This window comes from Balaenoptera acutorostrata, chromosome 12 (genome assembly GCF_949987535.1).
Source record: "Balaenoptera acutorostrata chromosome 12, mBalAcu1.1, whole genome shotgun sequence".
NCBI classification, from domain to species: domain Eukaryota; kingdom Metazoa; phylum Chordata; class Mammalia; order Artiodactyla; family Balaenopteridae; genus Balaenoptera; species Balaenoptera acutorostrata.
In genome coordinates, this window is record NC_080075.1 from 59,197,593 (window position 1) to 59,219,913 (window position 22,321).

Sequence of the window (22,321 nt, forward strand, 5' to 3'; positions counted from 1 at the left end):
CTAATAGCTGACCTGGGCAAGCTACTTAACTTTTCTGGGCCTCATTTTCCTGTACAGTAAGATGGAGATGATAACAGCGCCTATCTCATAGGATTGTTGTAAAGATTAAATGAATTTATGTAAAATGCTATGTACAGGTTAGAATCACCCATCTGTTTGCCACATGCTTTCATAAATGCACTACAGGGACTTCCCTGGTGGTCCAACGGTAAAGGATCCGCCTTACAATGCAGGGGACGCAGGTCCAATCCCTGCTCAGGGAACTAAGATCCCACATGCCGACGGGCAACTAAAGCCCGCGCACCACAACTAGAGAAGAGAAAACCCACATGCCATAACTAGAGAAGAGAAAACCCACACGCCACAACTAGAGAGAAGCCCATGCACCACAAGGAAGAGCCCGAGCATTGCAACGAAAAAAGATCCTAGGTGCCGCAACTAAGACCCGACACAGCCTAAAATAAATGAATAAATAATAAATCTTTAAAAAAAGAAAAAAAGAGCCAGTGCTTTCTTTCTAAAAAATTTTTTTAAAAATAATGAACTATAAATGCACCTGTAATATGCTTATGAAAACCTCTGGTTAGATGATAAAGCCAAAAAAAGCTTTGCCGCATTCCAGGAGGTAGGAAACTAGCATACTCCTTTTACACAGTACCTTGCACATAGTGGAGATTCAAAAAACATTTTAAAATTGAACTGAAGTGGATAATACCATAACTGAAAGTGGGAGTCCTGATCTTTCAGGCTCAACGTCCAGATTTTTCAAGTATTTCTAGTCCACCTCCCCTCCACTCCCCACCTCATCTATCTCGAAGGGCAGAGACCAGGAAAAGGATGGGCAATCAGTTCCCACAAAGCTCAGGTAAGGGTAAAAATCAGTTCTGAGAACTGTGCAAAATTTATGTCCCGGTGCCTGAAGTTCAAAGGGCACGATGTATTTCCTCTACAAAAAGCCCAGGAGGCTATCTTTATATATTACTGGGGTGAAAATCCTAACAGCCCTCAGTACCAAACAGCTTGCAACAGGTGTTTCCAATTTTTCTTATTTGCTCCCCCCACTCCTAGATTTCCAGAGAAGCCTGGCCGACGGATCCATACACCTGAGCCCACTGAGCGAGAGCGGGACGCTTCACGAGGTGACCTAGGTTTGGGAGGAGTTAAGTTTAGGAAAGGGAGAGACGCCTTCAAGACAACTACCAGGTGGCGACCTCGCAGCACGGGATCTCTGGGAGGGAAGGAGCGTACTCACCCCGCCCAGCCCCTCCCCTCCCGCCCTAGGCCCCGCCCCGAGCCCGCCCCCTCAACCCCGGCAAGTCCCTCAGCCTCCCGCATGATCGGCGGGGCGCTTGCGCAATTCTTAGGGCGTCTTGGTACTGCCCGAATCTAAACGTGACGGAAAGAGGAAGGCTCTTATTCCCTACACACCGCGCTACAGCGGCTTTCCGCGCTGCCCCAGAACTTGTTTTGTCTTTTTGGCCCGGAGAACCTGGCTTCTCATTCCCTTATGTGGCTTAAGAGGGCACGTTTTAAATTAGGCGATCCCCGGGCAGCCCGCCTTTTGGCGCAGGGTCCTTGGGCTGTGCCTTCGGCAGACACCCGGGAAGGCGGGGTCCTTCTCTGTGGAGGTCGCGCGGGCAGTGGCTGCAGGAAGTAGACACCGGGCAGCATGTATTATAAGTTTAGTAGCTTCACGCAGAAACTGACGGGAGCGTGGGCCTCCGACGCCTATAGCCCTCAGGTACGGGTAGCGCCGCGCCGGTTCGGACAGGAGAAGTGGCGGCCCGAGTCTGCGCCTGGCAGTCTCAGCGCCGGAGCCAGGCGAGGCTTCTGCCCGAGCTTTGGTTTAGTTGGTCCCTCACCTCTTGTCACGCACTTGCCGTGGCCATGGAGGCTCCTAATTCTGTAGCTGCTCCCCGGCGAGGCTGGCCTGGTGTGGAAGTTGGGCCTGGCACTCAGCAGCGGTCAAGGTGACCCCCGAGGTCGTTGCTTGTGGCTCGTGGGGTCGGCGGGTCCCAGAATGTGACCCGACCAAGTCCGAAGTTTGGCCCAGTCCTTTTTTTTTTTTTTTAATTTTATTTATTTAATTATTTATCCATTTATGGGTGTCTTGGGTCTTCGTTTCTGTGCGAGGGCTTTCTCTAGTTGTGGCAAGTGGGGGCCACTCTTCATCGCGGTGCGCGGGCCTCTCACCATCGCGGTAATTGTGGCTCACGGACGTTGCTCCGGGGCATGTGGGATCTTCCCAGACCAGGGCTCGAACCCGTGTCCCCTGCATTGGCAGGCAGATTCTCAACCACTGCGCCACCAGGGAAGCCCGGCCCAGTCCTTTTTTTAAGGAGGTCTAGCTTTCAGTCTCCTCAGTGCTCCATTGTCATCCTCCTGCCGCAGCCCAAAAGACAGCCTCATCCAAGCATCAGATTTGGGAGCTGGGGTGACGGTACCAGCGGAAGCCGTAGGGGCAGAAGGGGCTGTGTGATCAGAATTAGGAGACTTAAAGAGTTAATTCAAATGTTTGGGTGAGTCTTCGCAGTTAACGTGCAAAGAGCTGACATTTTTCCAGCTGTAAAATGGTTGATGGTTGCTCTTGAGTGGTCTGAAAAGTATTGCGACTTCACTCAGATTTTGCCAATTTGGAGTATCAGTCTCCAGCTTGTAGTGTAGAGATGAAAAACTTTAAGAGTCCCAGACTCTTAATTTGGGCTCAAATCCTGGTTTCGGTGCTTTAATTTTATGACTTTGACCAAGTTAATTCATTGTGAGCTCAGTTTCCTTTAGGGCAGGTGGAGTACAGATTAAAAGAGGTGTGTGTCATGTGACTAGCGATCGTTGACAGGTGGCTGTTACTGGATAAGTGGTAGCTATTCTCGAGAAGCTAAGTCTGAGGTACCATCATTTTCATTCTCAATCCTCAGGGTAGGTAGGGAAGGGTTGATGAGATATGCAGTTGGAAAACTGTACTGGAACAGTAAGGGCCCCCGGTGGGGTGTATAGAATGCTCCATTGTTGTTACCTCCTCTTTCTTCTGTGGAACACCGCAACTTGCTCAAGGGGAAGGATGTTTAAGAATGATTTCAATCTAAGATTAGATGTGCTGTTAACTAGGATAGGGAGGGCAAGAAAAAGAGCAAGTGTTTTGGGGGTGTGGGGTTGGGGAGGAAGGGTCCAGGTTTATAAATATTGAGTTCGTGATGAGATGTCATGTCTGATTGCAGCTGGATTTATGAATATGGAGTTTAATAGATCTAGGTGTCTTCAGCCCGTAGGTGGTAGTAGAAGCTGTGGTGGGGGAGATCATCCAGGGAGCACATGGGGAAGAAAGATGGAGTTAACGATTAGATTAGAGAAACAGGAAGGGAGAGTGGAGGAGGAAAATTTATCATAAGAACAATCCAGGATTAGAGGGGAAAGCAGCATGGTGTCATTGAAACCAAATTGGTAGTGAGGTCTAAAGAAGGAATTGACAACAGTGACTTATCTTACAGATTATAAGAAATAGCTATTTCTATTATATTTGTTTCTATAAAGAAGCAAATATTCTTATAATATAAAGATGTGTATTTTTCAGCACATTTTTTATTTTTAAATTTATTTATTTATTGTTTTTAAAAATTTTTGGCTGTGTTGGGTCTTCGTTTCTGTGCGAGGGCTTTCTGTAGTTGCGGCGAGCGGGGGCCTCTCACTGTCGCGGCCTCTCTTGTTGCGGAGCACAGGCTTCAGACGCGCAGGCTCAGTAATTGTGGCTCACGGGCCTAGTTGCTCTGCGGCATGTGGGATCCTCCCAGATCAGGGCACGAACCCGTGTCCCCTGCATTGGCAGGCAGAGTCTCAACCACTGCGCCACCAGGGAAGCTCTTCAGCACATTTTTGACAAACACATTGTGTAACCCACCCCCTTATTAACATATGCAACATTACATCACTCCTAGGAAGTTCCTTTTTACTATTGCCCTGTCAATCCATGTCCATCTTCCTATTCTTATTTTTATCACTATAAATAGATAGTTTTGCCTGTTTTTGAATTTCATATAAATGGAACCACACAGTACTGTTTTGTATAAGCCTTCTATTTCTCAATATTTTTGAGGTTCATTCATGTTATGTGTATTAGTAGTTGGTTCCTTTTATTGCAGTATAGGATTTCATTGTATGAATATATCACAATTGATCTATTCCATCGGTGGTTGTAGAATTTCTTTTAATAGAGTTTTAAAATAATCTAGATTTTGTTATCTAGTAAGAAAAAGTGAAATTTTAAACTAAAACTGACACATCTTGAAATAAATTGGCACTTAGAGCAGATATTACCCCAAGATGCATTTGGTACAGAGAGGGATTAAAGATTTCTAGCTCCACTTGAATTGTGTTTCTCTTGAGAATTTGGACTTAATTACTTAAGGATTTCTTAAGTTATGTTGAAAGAAGTGATATTATGTAGGCTTTATATGAATATTGTAGGCTTTATATGAATTGCAGATTTCAGAGTGATTGTGACAGGTATCCCCAAACCAAGGGTTGTGACTTTGGTAATCAGGAGTACTTTAGTTTTTCCTTTCTTGGAAACATTTAAAATGTTAGCACACTGTAAAATGTAGGTGTTTGTAACTTTCAGTATTACGTAAAGTGAATAATCTAACATGCATTGAGTAACCTTGTATGGAAAAGCTAGTTCTCTAACAATAGTACAGGTAGAGATTTATAAATCAATCTGATGGCAAGTAATTGTCGGGAGGGTATTTTCCAGTGGTTGAGTGAAGAGCATTTTGCTTACCTTTCTGTGTCCTTTGTCAAAAATAAATGGAGGGGCTTCCCTGGTGGCGCAGTGGTTGAGAGTCTGACGGCCAATGCAGGGGACACGGGTTCGAGCCCTGGTCTGGGAAGATCCCACATGCCGCGGAGCAACTGGGCCCGTGAGCCACAACTGCTGAGCCTGCGCGTCTGGAGCCTGTGCTCCGCAGCGGGAGAGGCCGCGATAGTGAGAGGCCCGCGCACCGCGATGAAGAGTGGCCCCCGCTTGCCGCAACTAGAGAAAGCCCTCGCACAGAAACGAAGACCCAACACAGCCATAAATAAATAAATAAATAAATTTAAAATGCATTTTTAAAAAATTTAAAATAAATAAATAAATAAATAAATAAATTGAGGCCAATAAGCATATGAAAAGATGTTTGACATCATAAGTCATTAGGGAAATACTCATCAAAACCACAAGGAGATACCACTTCACACCTGCTAAAATAAAAAAGACAACAGGTGTTGGTGAGAATGTGGAGAAACTGGAACCCTACTACTACATTGTGGGGGGAATGTAAAATGGTACAGCCTCTTTGAAAAACAGTTTGGCATTTTCTAAAAAAGTGAAACATAATTTTATCGTATGATCCAGCAGTTCCTCTCCTAGTTAAGATGGCAGGATATTCTAGATTAAGGGAACTGTGAGACTGAAGGAGGAGAGGGGGGCTGCAGGGGAATCATTGAGTAGGTAAGTTTGGCTGTGGTGGATGGAGGTAGATCATGAAGGGCCTAGGATGGTAGGACTTAATTTTGTGAGAAATGAATAGGAATGTACAAAGCAACTTGATGCTGAAAGTTGTGGTAGAGTCTTGTCCAGAGGTTGAAACAAGGGTATGGCCTCTTCCCTTTAGTTTCATGAAAGGTTTATGATGGAGGAGTACGTATCATAACCAGAGCTATGCTTTGAAAAGATAATCTGATTGGGAGAGACCAGTGCCAGGGATGCCTGTTATACCCATAAAAGAGTTCAGGGTCTTCTCAGTAAGAATGGAGAAAGAGTCAGAGGCTGGAGATAAGTACTTAGCGCCCAGTGGAGGAGATTTTGGAAATGAGGAAGGAGGACTCCAAGATGACTGGGTAATGGGAGGATGGTGGTGCTTTCCCCAGAAACAGGGAGCTCCTGAGTAGGCTTGTGAGAAACTGGGTGAATTTTGGATGCACTGAGTGTGAAATGTCAGGGAAACATGGAGGTGGTGGTACCTAGCTGGCAATTGGAAATGAAGGACTTGATCACTGCAAATTGAAACTTGTTTGTAGTCCTGAATCAGAATGGAAGAGCTCGTAAGTTTCTATCATTTAAAAATTAAAACATTTTTGGGATAATTTTCTTATTTCTCCACCCTTCTTCCTCCTCCCCAAAGTTAAAAGGTAGAAGGAAAGGGGAAACTTTGGGCCAGTCAATTTTGAGGTTAAAAAAAATCATGTTTACTTTTCTCTCTTAAAATTTGGAGCAGCTAAAGTAGACTATGAAGAACTCAGTTACTAAACGTGGTAAAACAGTTGAATGTCTCTTAATCAATTGTAGTGGTAGTGATTATGTAAACAGCTAAGAGATTTGATGCTCAGCAAAACCTGTGATTTCCACGTGGTCTACAGTCCACTTATTTTAAGAACAACTTTCAGTTTTCACGTTGCTGTGGGCTGTGTGGGAGGCTCTGCCATCAAGTGCTAATTTTCATGGCTTTGGTTCTGAAATATTCAAGTCTACACTGGTGAAGCTGTAGACTTCCTTAGCTTATTTATACATTCAACAAATATTTACTAAATGTGCTCTGTGCCAGTTGCTTTTCTAAGTCTTGGGAAATAAGAACAGTGAACAAAATGTGTCTAAATCCTGACCTCCTGGAGCTTCCATTGCAGTAGGGAGAGATGCAGTATAGAAAGCTGAATATAGTATGTTAGATAGTCATAGGTGCTATGGAGAAAAATAAGGCAGGGAAGGCGGGGGAAGAGGTGGTTAGCAGTATGGAGGAGGACATGCAGTTTTAAAAAAGGTGGTAAGGGGATGTCTCACTGAGAAGGCGACATGAGGTGAGGGTGCAAGCCATGTAGATACCTGGAGAAGAGCATTCTAGACAGAGGGAACATGCCTGGTGCTTGGGAGTTTTAAGGGGCTAGTCCAGTAGACTGGGACAGAGAAAGAGGATGATGTAAAGGGCGGGGGCGGTGAGGGGTGCATCTCGTAGGGTTCTGAAAGCCATTTAAGTACATTGAGTTTTGCTCAGGGGGATAGGAGGCCTTTAGGAGGGTTTGAGCTGAGTAGTGACATCCTCTGTTTTTTTAAAAAAAATGTATGTATGTATGTATGGTTGCATTGGATCTTCGTTGCTGCGCGTGGGCTTTCTCTAGCTGTGGCAAGCGGGGGCAACTCTTCGATGCAGTGCGTGAGCTTCTCATTGTGGTGGCTTCTCTTGTTGCGGAGTACGGGCTCTAGGGTGTGCGGGCTTCAGTAGTTGTGGCACATGGGCTCAGTAGTTGTGGCGCATGGGCTTAGTTGCTCCGCGGCATGTGGGATCTTCCTGGACCAGGGTTAGAACCTGTCTCCCCTGCATTGGCAGGCGGATTCTTAACCACTGCACCACCAGGGAAGTTCCCGACATCCTCTGTTTTAACACAATTACTGGTTGCTGCATTAAGAGTAGACTGTAGGGCAGCAAGGATGGAATAAAATCAGGATGACCAGTTAGGAGACTGTTTTAAAAATCCAGGCGTTTGGACCAGAATGTGGATTGGTGAAGATAGGTGAGAAGTGGTCAGATTCTAAATATAGTTTGAAGGTAGAGCCAAAAGGATTTTCAAATGTGTGAGTGAGAGGTATTAAGAACAATTTCAAGGTTTTTGGCCCAAGTACCTGGAAAGATGGCGTTATCATTTATTGAGATGAGGAGGGGCATATTTGAGGCTCATAATTCTTCTAAGTTGGGGCAGCCGTAGCCCTGGAAGAGGCCTAGGCAAAGGGATTTGCTCTAGATCCCTTCCTGTAAATATAGCTTCCTGGTCTACTCTTGAGAACACTAGTGCTAGTCTTATCTAGCTGCCTTGAAACACTGGAAACCTTGACTGCTCTTATATTGTTAGGAGGTTTAATGATGGGTAGGGTGAAGTACCTTAGCACCATTTGGATTCTTTTTACCTGTGGGACCGAGACAGCTGATTACTGATGGTGTGGTGTAATAAACATGTGTGGGTTTGAATCCCATCTTACTTGTGACTTTTTTTTTTAACATCTTTACTGCTTTACTTTTTTTTAACATCTTTACTGTCATAAGTATAATTGCTTTACAATGGTGGGTTAGTTTCTGCTTTATAACAAAGTGAATCAGCTATATGTATACATATATCCCCATATCCCCTCCCTCTTGCATCTTCCTCCCACCCTCCCTATCCCACCCCTCTAGGTGGTCACACAGCACTGATCTGATCTCCCCGTGCGATGCGTCTGCTTCCCACTAGCTGTTTTACATTTGGTAGTGTATATATATCAGTGCTACTCTCTTACTTCGTCCCAGCTTACCCTTCCCCCTCCCCGTGTCCTCAAGTCCATTCTCTATGTCTGCGTCTTTATTCCTATCCTGCCCCTAGGTTCATCAGAACCTTTTTTTTTTTTTTTTAGATTCCATATATATGTGTTAGCATACGGTAGTTGTTTAAAAATATGGAACGCTTCACGAATTTGCGTGTCATCCTTGCGCAGGGGCCATGCTAATCTCTGTATCGTTCCAGTTTTAGTATATGTGCTGCTGAAGAGAGCACACTTATGACATTTCTGAGCTTTGTTTTAATCATCTGTAACATGGGCTGGTAATACTTAATTTATGGGGTTGATGTGAAGAGTAGATTTAGTTATGAAGATTGTGTAGGAACCTGAAAAAAAATGTTTATTATAAGTGAAAAAAGTAGAATGTGGGGTTTTGCCCTGTGACTATAAAGATTAAAATATGCCTATGAGGGCTTCCCTGGTGGCGCAGTGGTTGAGAATCTGCCTGCTAATGCAGGAGACACGGGTTCGAGCCCTGGTCTGGGAAGATCCCACATGCCGCGGAGCGGCTGGGCCCGTGAGCCACAGCTGCTGAGCCTGCGCGTCTGGAGCCTGTGCCCCGCAGCAGGAGGGGCCGCGATAGTGAAAGGCCCGCGCACCGCGATGAAGAGCGGTCCCCGCACCGCGATGAAGAGTGGCCCCCACTTGCCGCAACTAGAGAAAGCCCTCGCACGAACCGAAGACCCAGCACAGCCAAAAATAAATAAATAAATAAATAAATAAATAAATAAAAAATGTACGTCCAAAAAAAAAAAAATATGCCTATGAAAAGATTGGAGGAGAATATACAATTCATAATAATTGATGGGATAAGATAATGGGATTATAGGTAACTTTAAAATTCGATATTCTAAACTTTTACAGTATTATAAATGGAAATATGGAATTATTTTAAACTGTGTTAAGATGGTTGATAACTCCTGTTTTGAGATGATCTTGTTCAAAAACTTTGCTATAGTTTTGAATCACTTGACAGGTAAACAAATACAAAGCAACTAGGTATAATCCCATCTAAAAATGCTCTCACATTAGTCCTGTCAAAACATGAATTTAATTTCAAACCAGTTTTGGAGTTGCTTGGTAGGAAGGGTTTTTAAATTTTTGCATTCAAGGGGAAATGATCATAAGGAGAAAATAACAAAGAGCTCACAGAATGATAAGGGAGTGTCTAAAATTCTCCAGTTTAAAGAGAGGACTTTTTTATAGCCTTGTTATCTCAGTAGTTGGAGCCCCTGTTCTGTCTCTGACTCCTAAGTCTCTGAGTGTGTTATATTCCAAATGTAGACTAACAGCTTACTAAGCAGACTTTCTCTTCAAATGGATTGTTGATTTTGAGCAGTAGTTGACGGGAGGTATCAGGGGCAGGTAGGTACTTAAATGCCAGGGTTCTGGACTTGAGAGAGGCTTGAGTTCCCACAATTGGCTCTTTTTGTTATGGGGTCTCAGGCAAGTCACCCTCTCTGATCCAGTTTTCTCCTCTGTAAAAAAAGGGAAAGGTAACATCTCCCTAGGATTGCTGTAATGATGCGTATGAAATGCTTAACATGATGCTGGGCACATAACAAGAGCTTGGTAGATATTAGCTGCTATTATTCCATAACACTGATATCCATAATGGCAGAGATTGAATGTGTCTTATTCATTATGTATTTTCAGTATAGAGTAAGTACTCAGTAAAATATGTTGAATGAGTGAAAGAACAGAAAAAAAGGCTGTGATTCATTCCCATTTATGGGACTGTGTCAGAAGAAATAGAAGCCAAAATTACTTTAATGCCTTTTTGTTGCTCTGTTGATCCCAGTGCCTGCCTGGTGGGAGTAACATTGAGGTTTTCAATATGTGATCTTTAGAATAGGTCTCTTGTCAATTATAGGTAAAGTTAGATATTTTTGAAGAGATCAAGTACAATCTGATAACTCTTATTAATTTGAGCAAAGGATTTCCTTTTTCATCTGTAAAAATAGAAGAGGCTGAGCTTGAACTTTGCTTTCTAACTTTAAGATTTTATTTTTCTGAGTTAGAATTTAATATAAAAGGATGTGATTTTATTGATTTGTAACTCTAAGTTCCTTAGTGTGATCTGTAGGTTATTTTGGAGAATCATTTATCTATCTGCCACTGTAGGTTTACTCCATCAGATAGAAACCCAGAGTTCCCTTTAGGTTCTTTTTTTTTTTAAGCAGCTTTGTTGAGATGTAATTCACATACCATACATTTACTCATTTAAAATGTACAATTAAATGGTTTTTAGTGTATTCACAGATAATGTGCAACCATTACCATGTTAATTTTAGAGCATTTTTTATCACCTCAGAAAGAAAGCTATACCTTTCAGCTATCACCTTCCTCTTCCTTAACAAGCCCCCTGCCCCCCCCTCCCCCATCCCTAAGCAACCACTAATTTACTTTCTGTCTCTGTAAATATCCCTATTCTGGGCTTTCATATATTTGTGGTCTTTTGTGACTGACTGCTTCTACTCAGCGTACTGTTTTTAAGGTTTATCCATATTGTAGCATGTATCAGCACTCCATTTTTCTCCCCCCTTAGGTTCTTTTTAAGGCTGTGTGTGTGTCCTTCCTTTCTCTGTCACATGTGGCTGAGGCGGCTGCTGAGCCCCCGAACCTCACTCAGCTTATGTTTATTGAATGCCTGCTGTGTACCAGACACTGCTTTAGGCACATGCTACTGCACGCAGTCCTTTCAGTGGTAGACACTCTGTGTACGTAGTACATGTGTATTGTCGTACACATGTCACAATGAGAACGCTGAGTTTTCCTTTTTTATTTTTACAATATATGTTTTTTAACTTACAGGTTTATTAATGCCAGAAAGTTCAGTTGCTCTGCTGTAATTGTTTTGTTTTCTGGTCCTGAAAGACAGCTCTCTTCCCATTACAGGCTCTTCCAGACTGAGATATTTCTTTACTGTGTGTCTGGAAAGTTTCTGAAGTCCACTTCAGGGTTCGAGATTCCATGTTGGTACACCTACTCACCCAGAGGAGAAAAGGCACAGCCAGGTTTCTTTTGAAATTTAACCCAAAGTTCATATAGATGATAAATGTTTTACTGGTTTGATGAGAAGATAGACACAGTGGGTTTATCTGGAAGCTTAGATTGGGCCTTTGTTGTGGTTTGCTTCTCCCCCTCCCCCTCCCCTCCCCCACCTTAACAGGCAAGAGAGTTCTTGACTGTGTTTGCTCTGGGAATGGGCGCTAGGGTGTTTTGTTGGAAGTTTAGGGACTTTAAACCTAAATGCTTTGTAATGCAGAGTTGGGGACTTGCCTTCTCTCTTGTGTGGTGGAATCACTGCCTCCACTCTTGCGGACAGCCTTCTCCTGGAAAGGCTTGTTCACATGCCCAGACATACTTTCAACTTGACCTTTTCCTTTTTTCCTGCAGGGATTAAGGCCTGTGGTTTCCACAGAAGCACCGCCTATCATATTTGCCACACCAACTAAACTGAGTTCCAATTCTACTGCATATGATTATGCTGGGAAAAATAAAGTTCCAGAGCTGCAGATGTTTTTCCAGGTGAGAGAAGACACTAGAACAGTGAAGGCTGTGAAGTAAATAGACCTAAAAACCCCTACAAAACGGAGTCTTAATCTAGTTTGCTACTCACTTCCCTGTTTTTCCTTAAATAGAATTCTCTTGATTTTAGTTTAAGCCATAAACTGGTAGAACTTCATGTAGGTAGAAACTGATAAAAGAAGAGAGGGTGATTAATTTCCTCATCAGTATTTAAGGTTATGCAGATTTTTAAATTGCATATGTAGCTGTTGATCATCCATTGGATGGAGGAAGCAATAGCATATATAATATATAATAACACTGTGAATAATCCAGTATATATTAGGCTTTGTGACACATGAGGTGACTTTTGGCAATAAGTTTTCTTCTAGTTGTTTTTTGCTTGCTTTATATTAAAATTCACTGAACTGTTGGCTAGAAGTGGAGGAGGCTCTGTTGGGTTTGCTGATTAGCAGAGAAGCTAGGATTGGACTTAAAAATATTATTAATGTTAATCTACCTACAGATAATTGAGAGGTCAGTGACTTGACTATATCTCAGGTATCATGGGAGTGGCAATAGCTGTTACTGCTGTTGCTGGAAGATAGCTTCCCCCTCCTCAAAAATATGTCCAGATTTAGGACCAGCTTGGGGACTTTGGATCAATTTAATCTCTTTTAATCTGATAACTCAGACTTGAGTGGGCATTTGGGGTCTTGAGTTGCCATGGGGAGGGATTTTGGAGACTGTGCAAGATAATGGATTAAACATTTTATGGAGTCTCATTATTAAATAGGGGTTTAGCAGCTTAATAGAAAGAAGGTAGTTGAGTACAAAATGGACATGAACCTGTTAACTGACCTGGTGTGCTTAGACTTTATCCACTAATGATCAGAAGTCAGACTAAATGTAGAGTATTTCTTGTGCCTACAGGTCTTTGATTAGCTGCTGATTACCTTTGCCTTTAAAAAAAATTCACCAGTGCTCCTTTTGTAATTAAGCAATATATGATAAATTCCTTAGAAATTTGGAATTTGTTGCACACATGTTCCTGAAGCTGCATTTTGGAGAATGACTTTGGACTTACAAACTTTAGCTACATTAGTAAGAAATATACTAGTATTTCAGTTAGCATTCTAGTAGATTTGGGCTTTTTCCACTGCAGTGGGTTGATGGATTAGTTATAAAGTAGAGGCATTTGTTCTATATTAGCCTAAATTGTAAAATCTTTTTCTTATCAGCCATATCCTTGATAATTCTTTCTTTCAAGAAATCCGACGGTGTGCCCATCCACCTGAAACGAGGCTTGCCTGACCAAATGCTTTACCGGACAACCATGGCGCTGACTGTGGGAGGGACCATCTACTGCCTGATCGCCCTCTACATGGCATCACAGCCCAGAAACAAATGAGTTAGGCTGCAGAGGACTGGTTTGCTTTTTAGCATAAATCCTTTGAATTTTCATTTTTCATTATTTGTAAAATTTTTTTTTTTTTTTTACTTGAATGGCCTACTTAACATTCTTCAAGAAAACAGAAATTAAGACAATATTTTGGTTTGTTATGAAATGCACATGGCCTGGCAGAGCTCATCTGACAGTTAAAACTATTGTTTAAAGAAATGTTGCTGCTCTCTGCATTTGGGCTTCTGATTTCCCTGGAGGTTCTGAATGAAGGTTGCACACAGGCCCATTATGGCAGTCTGTGCTGAGGTCCTTGGGGACTTATGGTGGAGTTTTGAGCTTGGGATGGAGAAGCCCTTTTGGATTTGGATGTGACTGAGGAAGGAAAACAAGCTAAGGCCAGGCACATGAGATGAGAGATTTTGAGTTAGTAGTCACCTTGGGGATTTTTCCATCCTGCAGTAAAATGTTAATAGAAATTATTTGCAGTCTGCCTCTGTTCATTGGGCAGTTTGTTTCGAAGGGTTATTTGCATCATCTCAGATCTTTAGTGAAATTTTATGTGTAATTGTTATGTATTTATTCCACCATGGGAACAGAGAACACCTGTTTAGTGTTGCACTTTAGACCAATGTCTGTTTTATTAATACAGCTGTGACACAAATTCTCCTTTACCTTTTAAAAATGTTATGGCTTTAAATTATGATTTATTTTAATTGTGGAATAAATACATGAATGAAAAAATCTCAAGTTTGAAGTCCTTTTAAATAAGCTTTCAAAATAATTTCAGAACATACCAGAGGCATCTTAAACCCGAGTCTAATTTCTTTCTTTTTAATTAGACACCAGATAATCTTTACAAAACGGTTCCTCAAAGTCAAGTAATAGGAGGCGAATGGCATATTGATGATTACCATATGGTTCCTTATAAGAAACTGCCTTACCCCTTAGTGAAATGTGCATGTAACACACAGTTCATTTAGACAGTAATTTCCTGTGCTGTCACAATTGGTAGACTTCACATACCCTGTATTAATGCTGGAAAAAGGTGGAATTGTATTATATAAAGTGGTGGTCTGTATTTTGCCATAGCAAAGAACAGTAACCTCTTACTGAAGATAAAATATGGCATGTGAAAACAGTATCATTCTCACAGGCTAGGAAGCCCTTATTTGTCTGTACAAGTCTAAACTTCCTTGGTATTTCCCCCAAGTTTTTATTTTGAAAAACTTCAGAATGCAGAAAGATTGTAAGAATAGAACAATATACACCTGTATGTTCTTCACTTAGATCACCAGTTATCAATATATTGTCCACTTTGCTTTTTCTTGCTCTCTCAAACACAGGCACACATAACGAATGTATATACATAATACACACACACACACACACACACATTTGGTTTTTGCTGAATCATTTAAGATTAAGCTATGGAATTGTAATTCAGCCATAAATACTTTAGCCAGTATCTCCTAAAAATAAGGACGTTTAGTTGTCATGTCCCTTTAGTCTCCTTTTATCAAGAAAAGTCCCCACTGTCCTTCATGACATTGACCTATTTGAAGAATTCAGGTAGTGTTTTGTAGAACATCCTTCAATTTGGATTTGTCTTACTGTCTCATGATTGGATTCAGGTTAAGCAGTTTAGTCAGGAATTCTTTGTATATGGTGTGGTGTTCTTATTGTATCAGGTGGCACTTGATACCAGTTTGTCCCATTATTGGAGAGTTGAAGTTGGTTAACTTAATTAAGATGTTGTCTGCCTTGTAAAGATACCCTTTCCCCTTTGTAATTAATAAGTAATCTGTGGGGTGATATTTGAGACTGGGAATATCATGTCCTCAGTGGTTTTGCACCCAGTGTTAGTGTTCCTTGGTGATTCTTGATGGAATCATTTATTACTAAGGTGGTTGTAAAAAAGTGATTTTCTAATTATTATTGTTGATGTATCTCAGTGAAGAGGAGTACTCCCCTTTTAAGAGGTTTTAGTGTAATTTTCTCATTCAAGGTAATAACCACCCATGCCATTGTTCATGCTGATGCTCAAATTTGGCCCAAATTTGGGCCAAATTTGGCTTCTATGTCCCACTGACATGCCCCTATCAGTCTTTGAGCAATTTCTTACTTTCTGACACACAGAATGCTGTCCATGTTTACCTTGTCTTTTCTCTACCCCAGTTTCTTCTGTTCACTTTTTGGTATGTTCTGTTCGTATATATAGATGCATTTTCCTTCTCTGTCTGTTTTATTTTTGCCTAACTGGTACTGTACATTCCTACTACTCATAGTTTGGAGATTGTTCTCTATCTCATTTTTCTGCATTGTATTCTATTTTATGAATACCCCATAGTTTAACTAGTCTCCTTTTTTTTTTATTTAAAAAAATTTTTTTTAATTAATTAATTTAATTATTATTATTTTAATTTTTGGCTGTGTTGGGTCTTCGTTGCTGCGTGCAGGCTTTCTCTAGTTGCGGCGAGCGGGGGCTACTCTTCGTTGTGGTGCGCCGGCTTCTCATTGCTGTGGCTTCTCTTGTTGCAGAGCACAGGCTCTAGGTGCGCGGGCTTCAGTGGTTGTGGTGTGTGGGCTCTAGAGCGCAGGCTCAGTAGTTGCAGCTCACGGGCTTAGTTGCTCCGCGGCATGTGGGATCTTCCCGGACCAGGGCTCGAACCCGTGTCCCCTGCATTGGCAGGCAGATTCTTAACCACTGCACCACCAGGGAAGCCCCTAACTAGTCTCCTTTTGATGGTTATTTAGTCTTAAATTTTTTGCTTTTACAAACACTGCCTTAAACATATAATTTTTACATGTCATTTTACATATTGCTGAATGTATTTGTAGAATAATTTCTAGAAGTGAGACTTTTAAGGCAGAGAGAATGTGTCTCTCCAACTTCAATAGCTATTCCTCACTGTGAGAGATTGTGTAGATGTACAATCCTATTTAGCCATGATGAGGGTGCCTGTTCCTCCCCACCTGTGTCAGCCGAATGCATTGTCACACTTTTTCATCTTTGCCAATCTGGTAATGATAAAATGTCTTTGGTTTAAATTGTCTTTCCATTGTAATTAGTGATGTTGAATATCTTTCTTTAATTTCAAATTTATATTTAAAATTTAAAAAATCTTTTTATTTTTAAAGGTAAAATATATTTCCTTTTTTGTGAACTATCTAATCATGTACTTGGCCTCCTTGTTTCCAGGTACTTTTTGATAATGCTGTAAATGTTATTGGTCCATCAGGCCAAATTCCTCAGAAACACTCTACTGACTCGTCTGAGCCAAACGTCTTCTGATTGCAAGTCTCAGAAATTCATTAAAACCAGCCAATGCAGAAAGGGGGATTTTCTAGAACCTGAGTGGAGCTGGGCCACAAGGCCTACCTTTGGGACCAAGGTGGTTGTCCTTTCTGTTATTCTCTTGGCTGTGCAGCTGTTTAACTCTGTTTCTGTGGACCAGCTTTATCTCTGTTTCTTGTTGCACATGGTAGGAAATGGTTGTCTAGCTCCAAATTCCAGGAGAGAGAATATCATTGGCCCCTTGTGGGTCAGGTGTCTCCCACTGGGCCAGTCAACTGTTTGGTGCCAGCCTATGGGGGGATGCAGTGAAGGAGCTCAGGGTGTCCTCTTCTTGGGTCTTAACTGAAGGCTCCAAGCCTTTCACCGTGTTCTCAGTTAGGATTATTCCTTCTAAGCATGGTACTTTGAACCCTTGCCAGGTTGGATTGTTTACTTAGAGGGGGGCCACCCTCCTTGTCAGTGCTGTCTCGATGAGATGCTGTCAACAGAGGGACAGTTACTCTCGTCACCTCTTCCAGGCCATGTGGTTAGTCTTCACAACAGTGGTCTGAACTCATGTAGCTCTGGTGGTAGGAAGACTCCATGGGGTACCCAGGCAAGGATAATTTTAAGGGAATCAATTTTTAGGTCCTCAGCTTATGTTATACTTCTAAAGTTGAGCCGTCTGAGAACACGCCTAGCATAAGGGGTCCCTTATCACCTTTTCCATTCTGCAAAAGGAAAGCAAACCCTCACCCATTCTAGTCAGGACCATGGTGTGTTGCCCTCCTCTCTGGGGTGCCATGGGGATAATTCTAAATATAAATGTTGAGAATATGAGTCTAAAGACTAGGGAACAATCCTTTTACAAGTTACAAGTTCTCTGAGTCTACTTCTAACAAAATTGGAGGAACCAATTGAGTTGTCAGTTGATCATTAAAAATAATTTTGATAATAGATCACTGCATGACTTTGGTGTATAACTCGGGAGTTCAAGGAATTCAGAGATGTTGCTATTACAGAACTTCCATTGCCATCTATTTATTTATGAGAACAAGGTGTCTCAGGGCTTAATGTCTATAAAAATGAAAAACAGGAATGGAATTGGTGCTGAAACTGTCTTAATAGTAAGCAAGATTCATCCCTGGAAACATGAACCTTCTTACTCTATCAGGATGCATTTCTAGTGAAATTTTGCTCATATTTAATAATGATCAGTATTTATATTCTGTTGTTTTGAAATATGTGCTAATAGCAATCATAATCATGCAATCCAGAATAAAATATTTTTGAACACTTAGAGCTTATGAGGTCACAGGAAATTTGGTATGTTACAGGGAATTATAAGTATGGTCAATAAGAGACTTTCAAGCCTAAAAATGTGTTACATTAGGGTAAAATGTGGGGGGTAAAATTCTAGATGGAAGAGAGTAATGGAGCTCCCAATTCAAGAAGAAATTTCCGACTTAAATAGACATTTGTATTTTTAACTAGATGAAGGTAGGTGTCTAATTGTGATGGTATTTACAGTCCACTGGATACATTTATAAGAGTGACTTAATAGTTTACGCCATTATGTACAATACACCAGAAACTCTTTGCAACTATTTAAAATTATAATGAAAAACTTTAGATGTTAAGCTTACATAATACAAAGGGGAATACATAGATTTTCAAAATCCTTTTAGGGTAAACAAGAGCAAGAAAGGTTGAAATGGCAGCTTTATACTTTTCCTTTCAAAGAAGTGCCCATTTACCCCTTCTCTGTTTTCTCTCTCAGCCAGAGTCCCTTTCTGGGTCCAGCTAGCTTTCCCTCTCCTTCCTGGCCTCTCATATCCTGTGACTCCAGTGTGAAGCTGTCAGTGGCCTGGTGAGGGTGGGATTGGCTGTTACAGCACTGGCTGGCTTTCTTTGGTTTATATACTTTTCCTCTCCGTTATGGGTGTGGCCCTGGGCTGGCTTCTCAGGCTTGTCTGATGTTGAGGTTCCTAATGCCCAAGTCTTCTTTTGGACTTTTCTTATGGCTGGAAGCTGTGCAAACCTTTCACTTTCTGGCCTGTTGATATTCAGTAGCTAGAGGTTATACCAGGGACAATAATGATTGACTGCTTAGAAATTCTGATACTGTCTGGTTCCAGTGATTTAATACATTTATTTGACATTTTGACTGCACATATCCTGGATTGGAGCACTCTTTAATCTAGCACCAAAGACCGCCCGTGTCGGGGTTGAGAAGTGGGACCCTGTCCTTAGTGCTCCTCTTGTCAGATTCGGTGGCTGTCAACCTTGGTCATCCAGGGCCGCCTCTGACCCACAGTCAGTCATTAAGGAGTTCCACTAATCTGCTTCTTCCAGATATTTAATTAGTGTGCAAAAGCCTGGGACCCCAAGATGAATCAGATACTTTGCCTTTGTAAGCAAACACTGTGATTATATTTAAGGAAACTGTTACAAGAATTATTTTTAGGTCCTTTTCAGGTTGTCTCTCAATCGCTTAGGGTTGGTAAACCATATGGTCAAGAAACTCTGTTATGAAGGAATTCTGCTGTTATCCTTCACCTGTCCTGATCTGGGAGCTCCATAAGACTGGTGGGGTTTGGTCGCTTGCGGACAGGTTGCCCCCTGGCTGGGTGCAGGTAGAGGAAGCCTGGCTGTGGCTTCTGTTCCGGGACCCATGTTGCACCTTGGCTTAGTGGGTCGGCCCCGTAGTTATGAGGGGAGCATCAGCTGACCCTGGCTCTCATTACATGAACAGAGCAACTGGGGTGGCCCAGCCACCTCCTGGCGGAAGATTAGAGGGGATGGGTCATTTGCACTTGCATAAGCTCGAATCAAGAATCCTGACCTTTGTGTGGCGCGGTGGTGCCGCGCTGCTGCAGGATGCGTTGGGATGGCCAGACTGAGATCAGATGCTGTTTGCTCAGGGTCCAGAGTCTGTTAGAGCTCTTTTCTAAGGAAGCTGCTGCAAAATCCTAATGGAAACAGGGCAAGCGGGGTGGCTGGAATAGCATTCTTTAGATACTTTTTTTTTTTTTTCTTCTGTCACAGCCCTCCTAGGACATCATGCCCTGACCTTGTCCATGACACTGAGCTTTGTCATGGTCGCATGGTTGTACCTCAGGGCCCAAGCACAGGTCCTTCACACTGTCCAGCATGTACCAGCCAGATTGGAATCCTTGTCTACTCCAAATAGCATTACGGTGGAAGTCGGCTGAAGTGCCCTAGGCTGTAAGAAGTGGTGGGGTTGCCTCCCAGTCGGCAGGGAAAAAGTTTTAGAAAGAAGCAGAAGCTCACTGCGAAAGGGCCTTGATATGGCTATAAACTGCACCTGACAAAATTAGGGGCCTGGGTTTTCAAAGGCAGAAAAGGAGAGGCTGGTACTGGGGCGGGGGGTGGGGGTGGGGGTGGTGGTCGGTGCTGTAAGGGAAGTCGTCTCGAAATAAGGGTGTTTCCTGAGGGCACCTCGCCAGGCAGGAAGGCCACGCCCCGGCTTTTCACACATTTGCGCACTCTGAAGGACAGGGAGAGACAGGCGGTGGGGGGCAGGTGGGCAAGGTAGAGAGGAGGCGCCTGCGGGGGCCTGCTGGCCCCAGGCTCCGCTTCAGGCTGTGGCTGTACCGGGCTTATGCTGAAGGTGTTGAGAGAGTGGAGCCTGAGCCCAGGACTGTGGGAGACGCCAAGGAAGGAGGCAGCCTGGTCGCTGAGCTCAGCCTGGGCCCCTCCCCTCAGGGACGTCCTGGCAGGGGTTACGGAAGTGCCTTGCCACTGGAGAGGGTGGGGCAAAGATGTAAGATGCTCTAGAATTGGTTAATACCTGTCAGGCTCCAAGCCCATCTTCCGCATCCCGACACCTCCCCTGCTTAGGCCACAAAACCTTGTTAGACAGCAGATTAATTTGAAAATTGAGCTGCAGCTGGATGAGTTGATGTCAACTTCAGAGTTCAGTTGTGTTTAATTAAAGCCATCCAGAGACTCAACCTGCTCCCAGGAAATTATTCTGAGCGAATAATTAAAGAGAATAAAGGTTAGATTTGTGTTTCTGGCTAAGTCTCTATTGCATTCGGCATCTACAAAACATGAATTCCATTAACCTTTCGTGAACCAACATTAAATTGCTTTCAATTAGTTATTCTAATTAAAGTAGAGTCACACAGAAGAGCCTTGTTTATACTTGGTGTCTGTTCCTTTTTCTTCTCTGGAATTATGTCCTTGAAGAAATGGTCATTTGGAAAATCGGTTCATAACTTTATGTGTCTGCCCATCCCTCCCTTAGTCGGGTCCTGTTCACTGAGCATCAGAAGGAATTGCACCAGGGGAAGTAGGCCGCAGCTGCAGAGGAGGGCTGGGGTAAGTAATCACTGCCGGTGCTTGGGCTGAGGTGTGTAATTTGCAAAAACATGTCCTGCGGCCACGGGAGATAAAACGAAGGACTAGTTAAGGTCGCCTGCCCAGTTCATGCTAACTTGGGCAGGGGCAGGCCCCAGGGAAGGTCTTCCCAGGAGGGCCTTGTGGGTTGGGAGAGGGTGTCCTGCCATACTGTGACCTAACTCTCCCTGGCCCTCTATGCTTTGGGTGTGGGTGGCTTCGTTCCTGCTGAGTGATGCGTCAGAGTACGCATCCGGGCCTGTCTGCAGCCTCAGTGTCCTGAAGGAGTCCGCACACTCGGGCTCCGGGCTCGTGACTGCAGCAGAGGGGAGGGGGGCGGTGAGATAAAAGCTCTGTGTCTCTGCTCCAGGACTTACCTATACCTTGTCATGCAGCATATTTTCCTGCATGATTGTGGATCTGAGGTGTTATGACCAAGAGTCTCTAAGCCAACCCAGGATTTCTCAAGGTGGATCACTCACTCCAGGCCCCCAGAACTCAGGAGGCAGGGAGAGGAGATCTGCTTTCTTCAGCTTCAGGTCCGGACAGAGGTCAGAGGTGCCAACTGTACCCTTATTTGTGTATCTTGGGAATGGTAATGTGGGGGGGGTTGCTTGCTGGTCTTTGCTGAGCTTGTGCTGTGCTCTGGGCCTAGAAGAAGCTCATAGTGGTCTGGGATCTGGACCAGATGCTGTTAAAAACAGAAGGGGCAGCCTGACTCCACTTGGGAAGATGGTCATGCCTCTGGATTCAGACCCAGGAGCGGCTTGGGTCTGGGGTTTCCTAGTTGTGCCAGGCGACCTGGCCACTTCTGAGCTGGGGCTTGAAGTCAAGTTGGCTCTTCTCTTTCCTGGTGCCCCAGCTCCCTAGGCTGTCTCTGACTCCTGACGAGTTTTCTGGCCTTCTCTTAAGGGCCATCAGGTGCTCTGTTGTCTTTTCCCATAGGGCTTTTCCGTGAGCAGATCTGGGGTTACCTGAGGATTGGCACCCCATCTCCCTAGCAGACTGGGGACTTGCCCCATCTTCACCGTCAGGAAGCCTTAACAGCACGTACCATTCATTCCATAATTGCCGTGTGCCAGATGCTGTGTTGGGCAGTAGAGACCAGAGAGAGGTGATGCCGTCCCTGGTCCCCGAGGTCAGAGAATGATGGGCACAACCAAAGTGCAACAGAACTGTCCAGAGGCAGGGCCAGGGTCCAGGAAGGCCAAGGAGTGGCAGGGACACCCTCACAGGGGACACTGTGGAAATTGCGTAGTGATGCGTCAGAAGTTTCCTGCTAAATACAGTGGGGAAGGGCATTTGGCCTGAGGGAAGGGTACCTGCTGATGTGTGAGAGGAGGTGGGGGAGAGGCAGGCTCAGGCCAGGGGCCGGGCCAGAGCAGGCTTGGACTCTAGTTGGTAAGCAAGAAGGGTGTGTGTTGGGATGGCCACA

The 22,321-nt window shown here is 43.5% G+C and overlaps 1 protein-coding gene and 1 non-coding gene across 2 annotated transcripts; one reads left to right on the forward strand and one right to left on the reverse strand.

Annotated features, from left to right (window-relative positions):
* Positions 1 to 1,581: 1,581 nt before the first annotated feature.
* Positions 1,582 to 13,990, forward strand: LOC103017759 (cytochrome c oxidase subunit 7A-related protein, mitochondrial). Its single transcript, XM_007167106.3, has 3 exons — positions 1,582 to 1,741; positions 11,732 to 11,863; positions 13,113 to 13,990. Exons 1-3 carry the CDS (start codon positions 1,670 to 1,672, stop codon positions 13,251 to 13,253), a joined length of 345 nt encoding a protein of 114 aa, XP_007167168.1. The 5' UTR covers positions 1,582 to 1,669; the 3' UTR covers positions 13,254 to 13,990.
* On the reverse strand, positions 8,444 to 8,547 carry LOC114235814 (U6 spliceosomal RNA). Its single transcript, XR_003621897.1, has one exon. It is a non-coding gene; the product is annotated as a U6 spliceosomal RNA (small nuclear RNA).
* Positions 13,991 to 22,321: the final 8,331 nt, after the last annotated feature.

Coding starts and splice junctions, on each gene's coding strand:
- LOC103017759 (XM_007167106.3), top strand. CDS start 1,670: ATGTATTATAAGTTTAGTAGCTTCACGCAGAAACTGACGGGAGCGTGG. Junction 1,742..11,731: donor CCGACGCCTATAGCCCTCAG/GTACGGGTAGCG, acceptor TTTTTCCTGCAG/GGATTAAGGCCTGTGGTTTC. Junction 11,864..13,112: donor AGCTGCAGATGTTTTTCCAG/GTGAGAGAAGAC, acceptor CTTTCTTTCAAG/AAATCCGACGGTGTGCCCAT.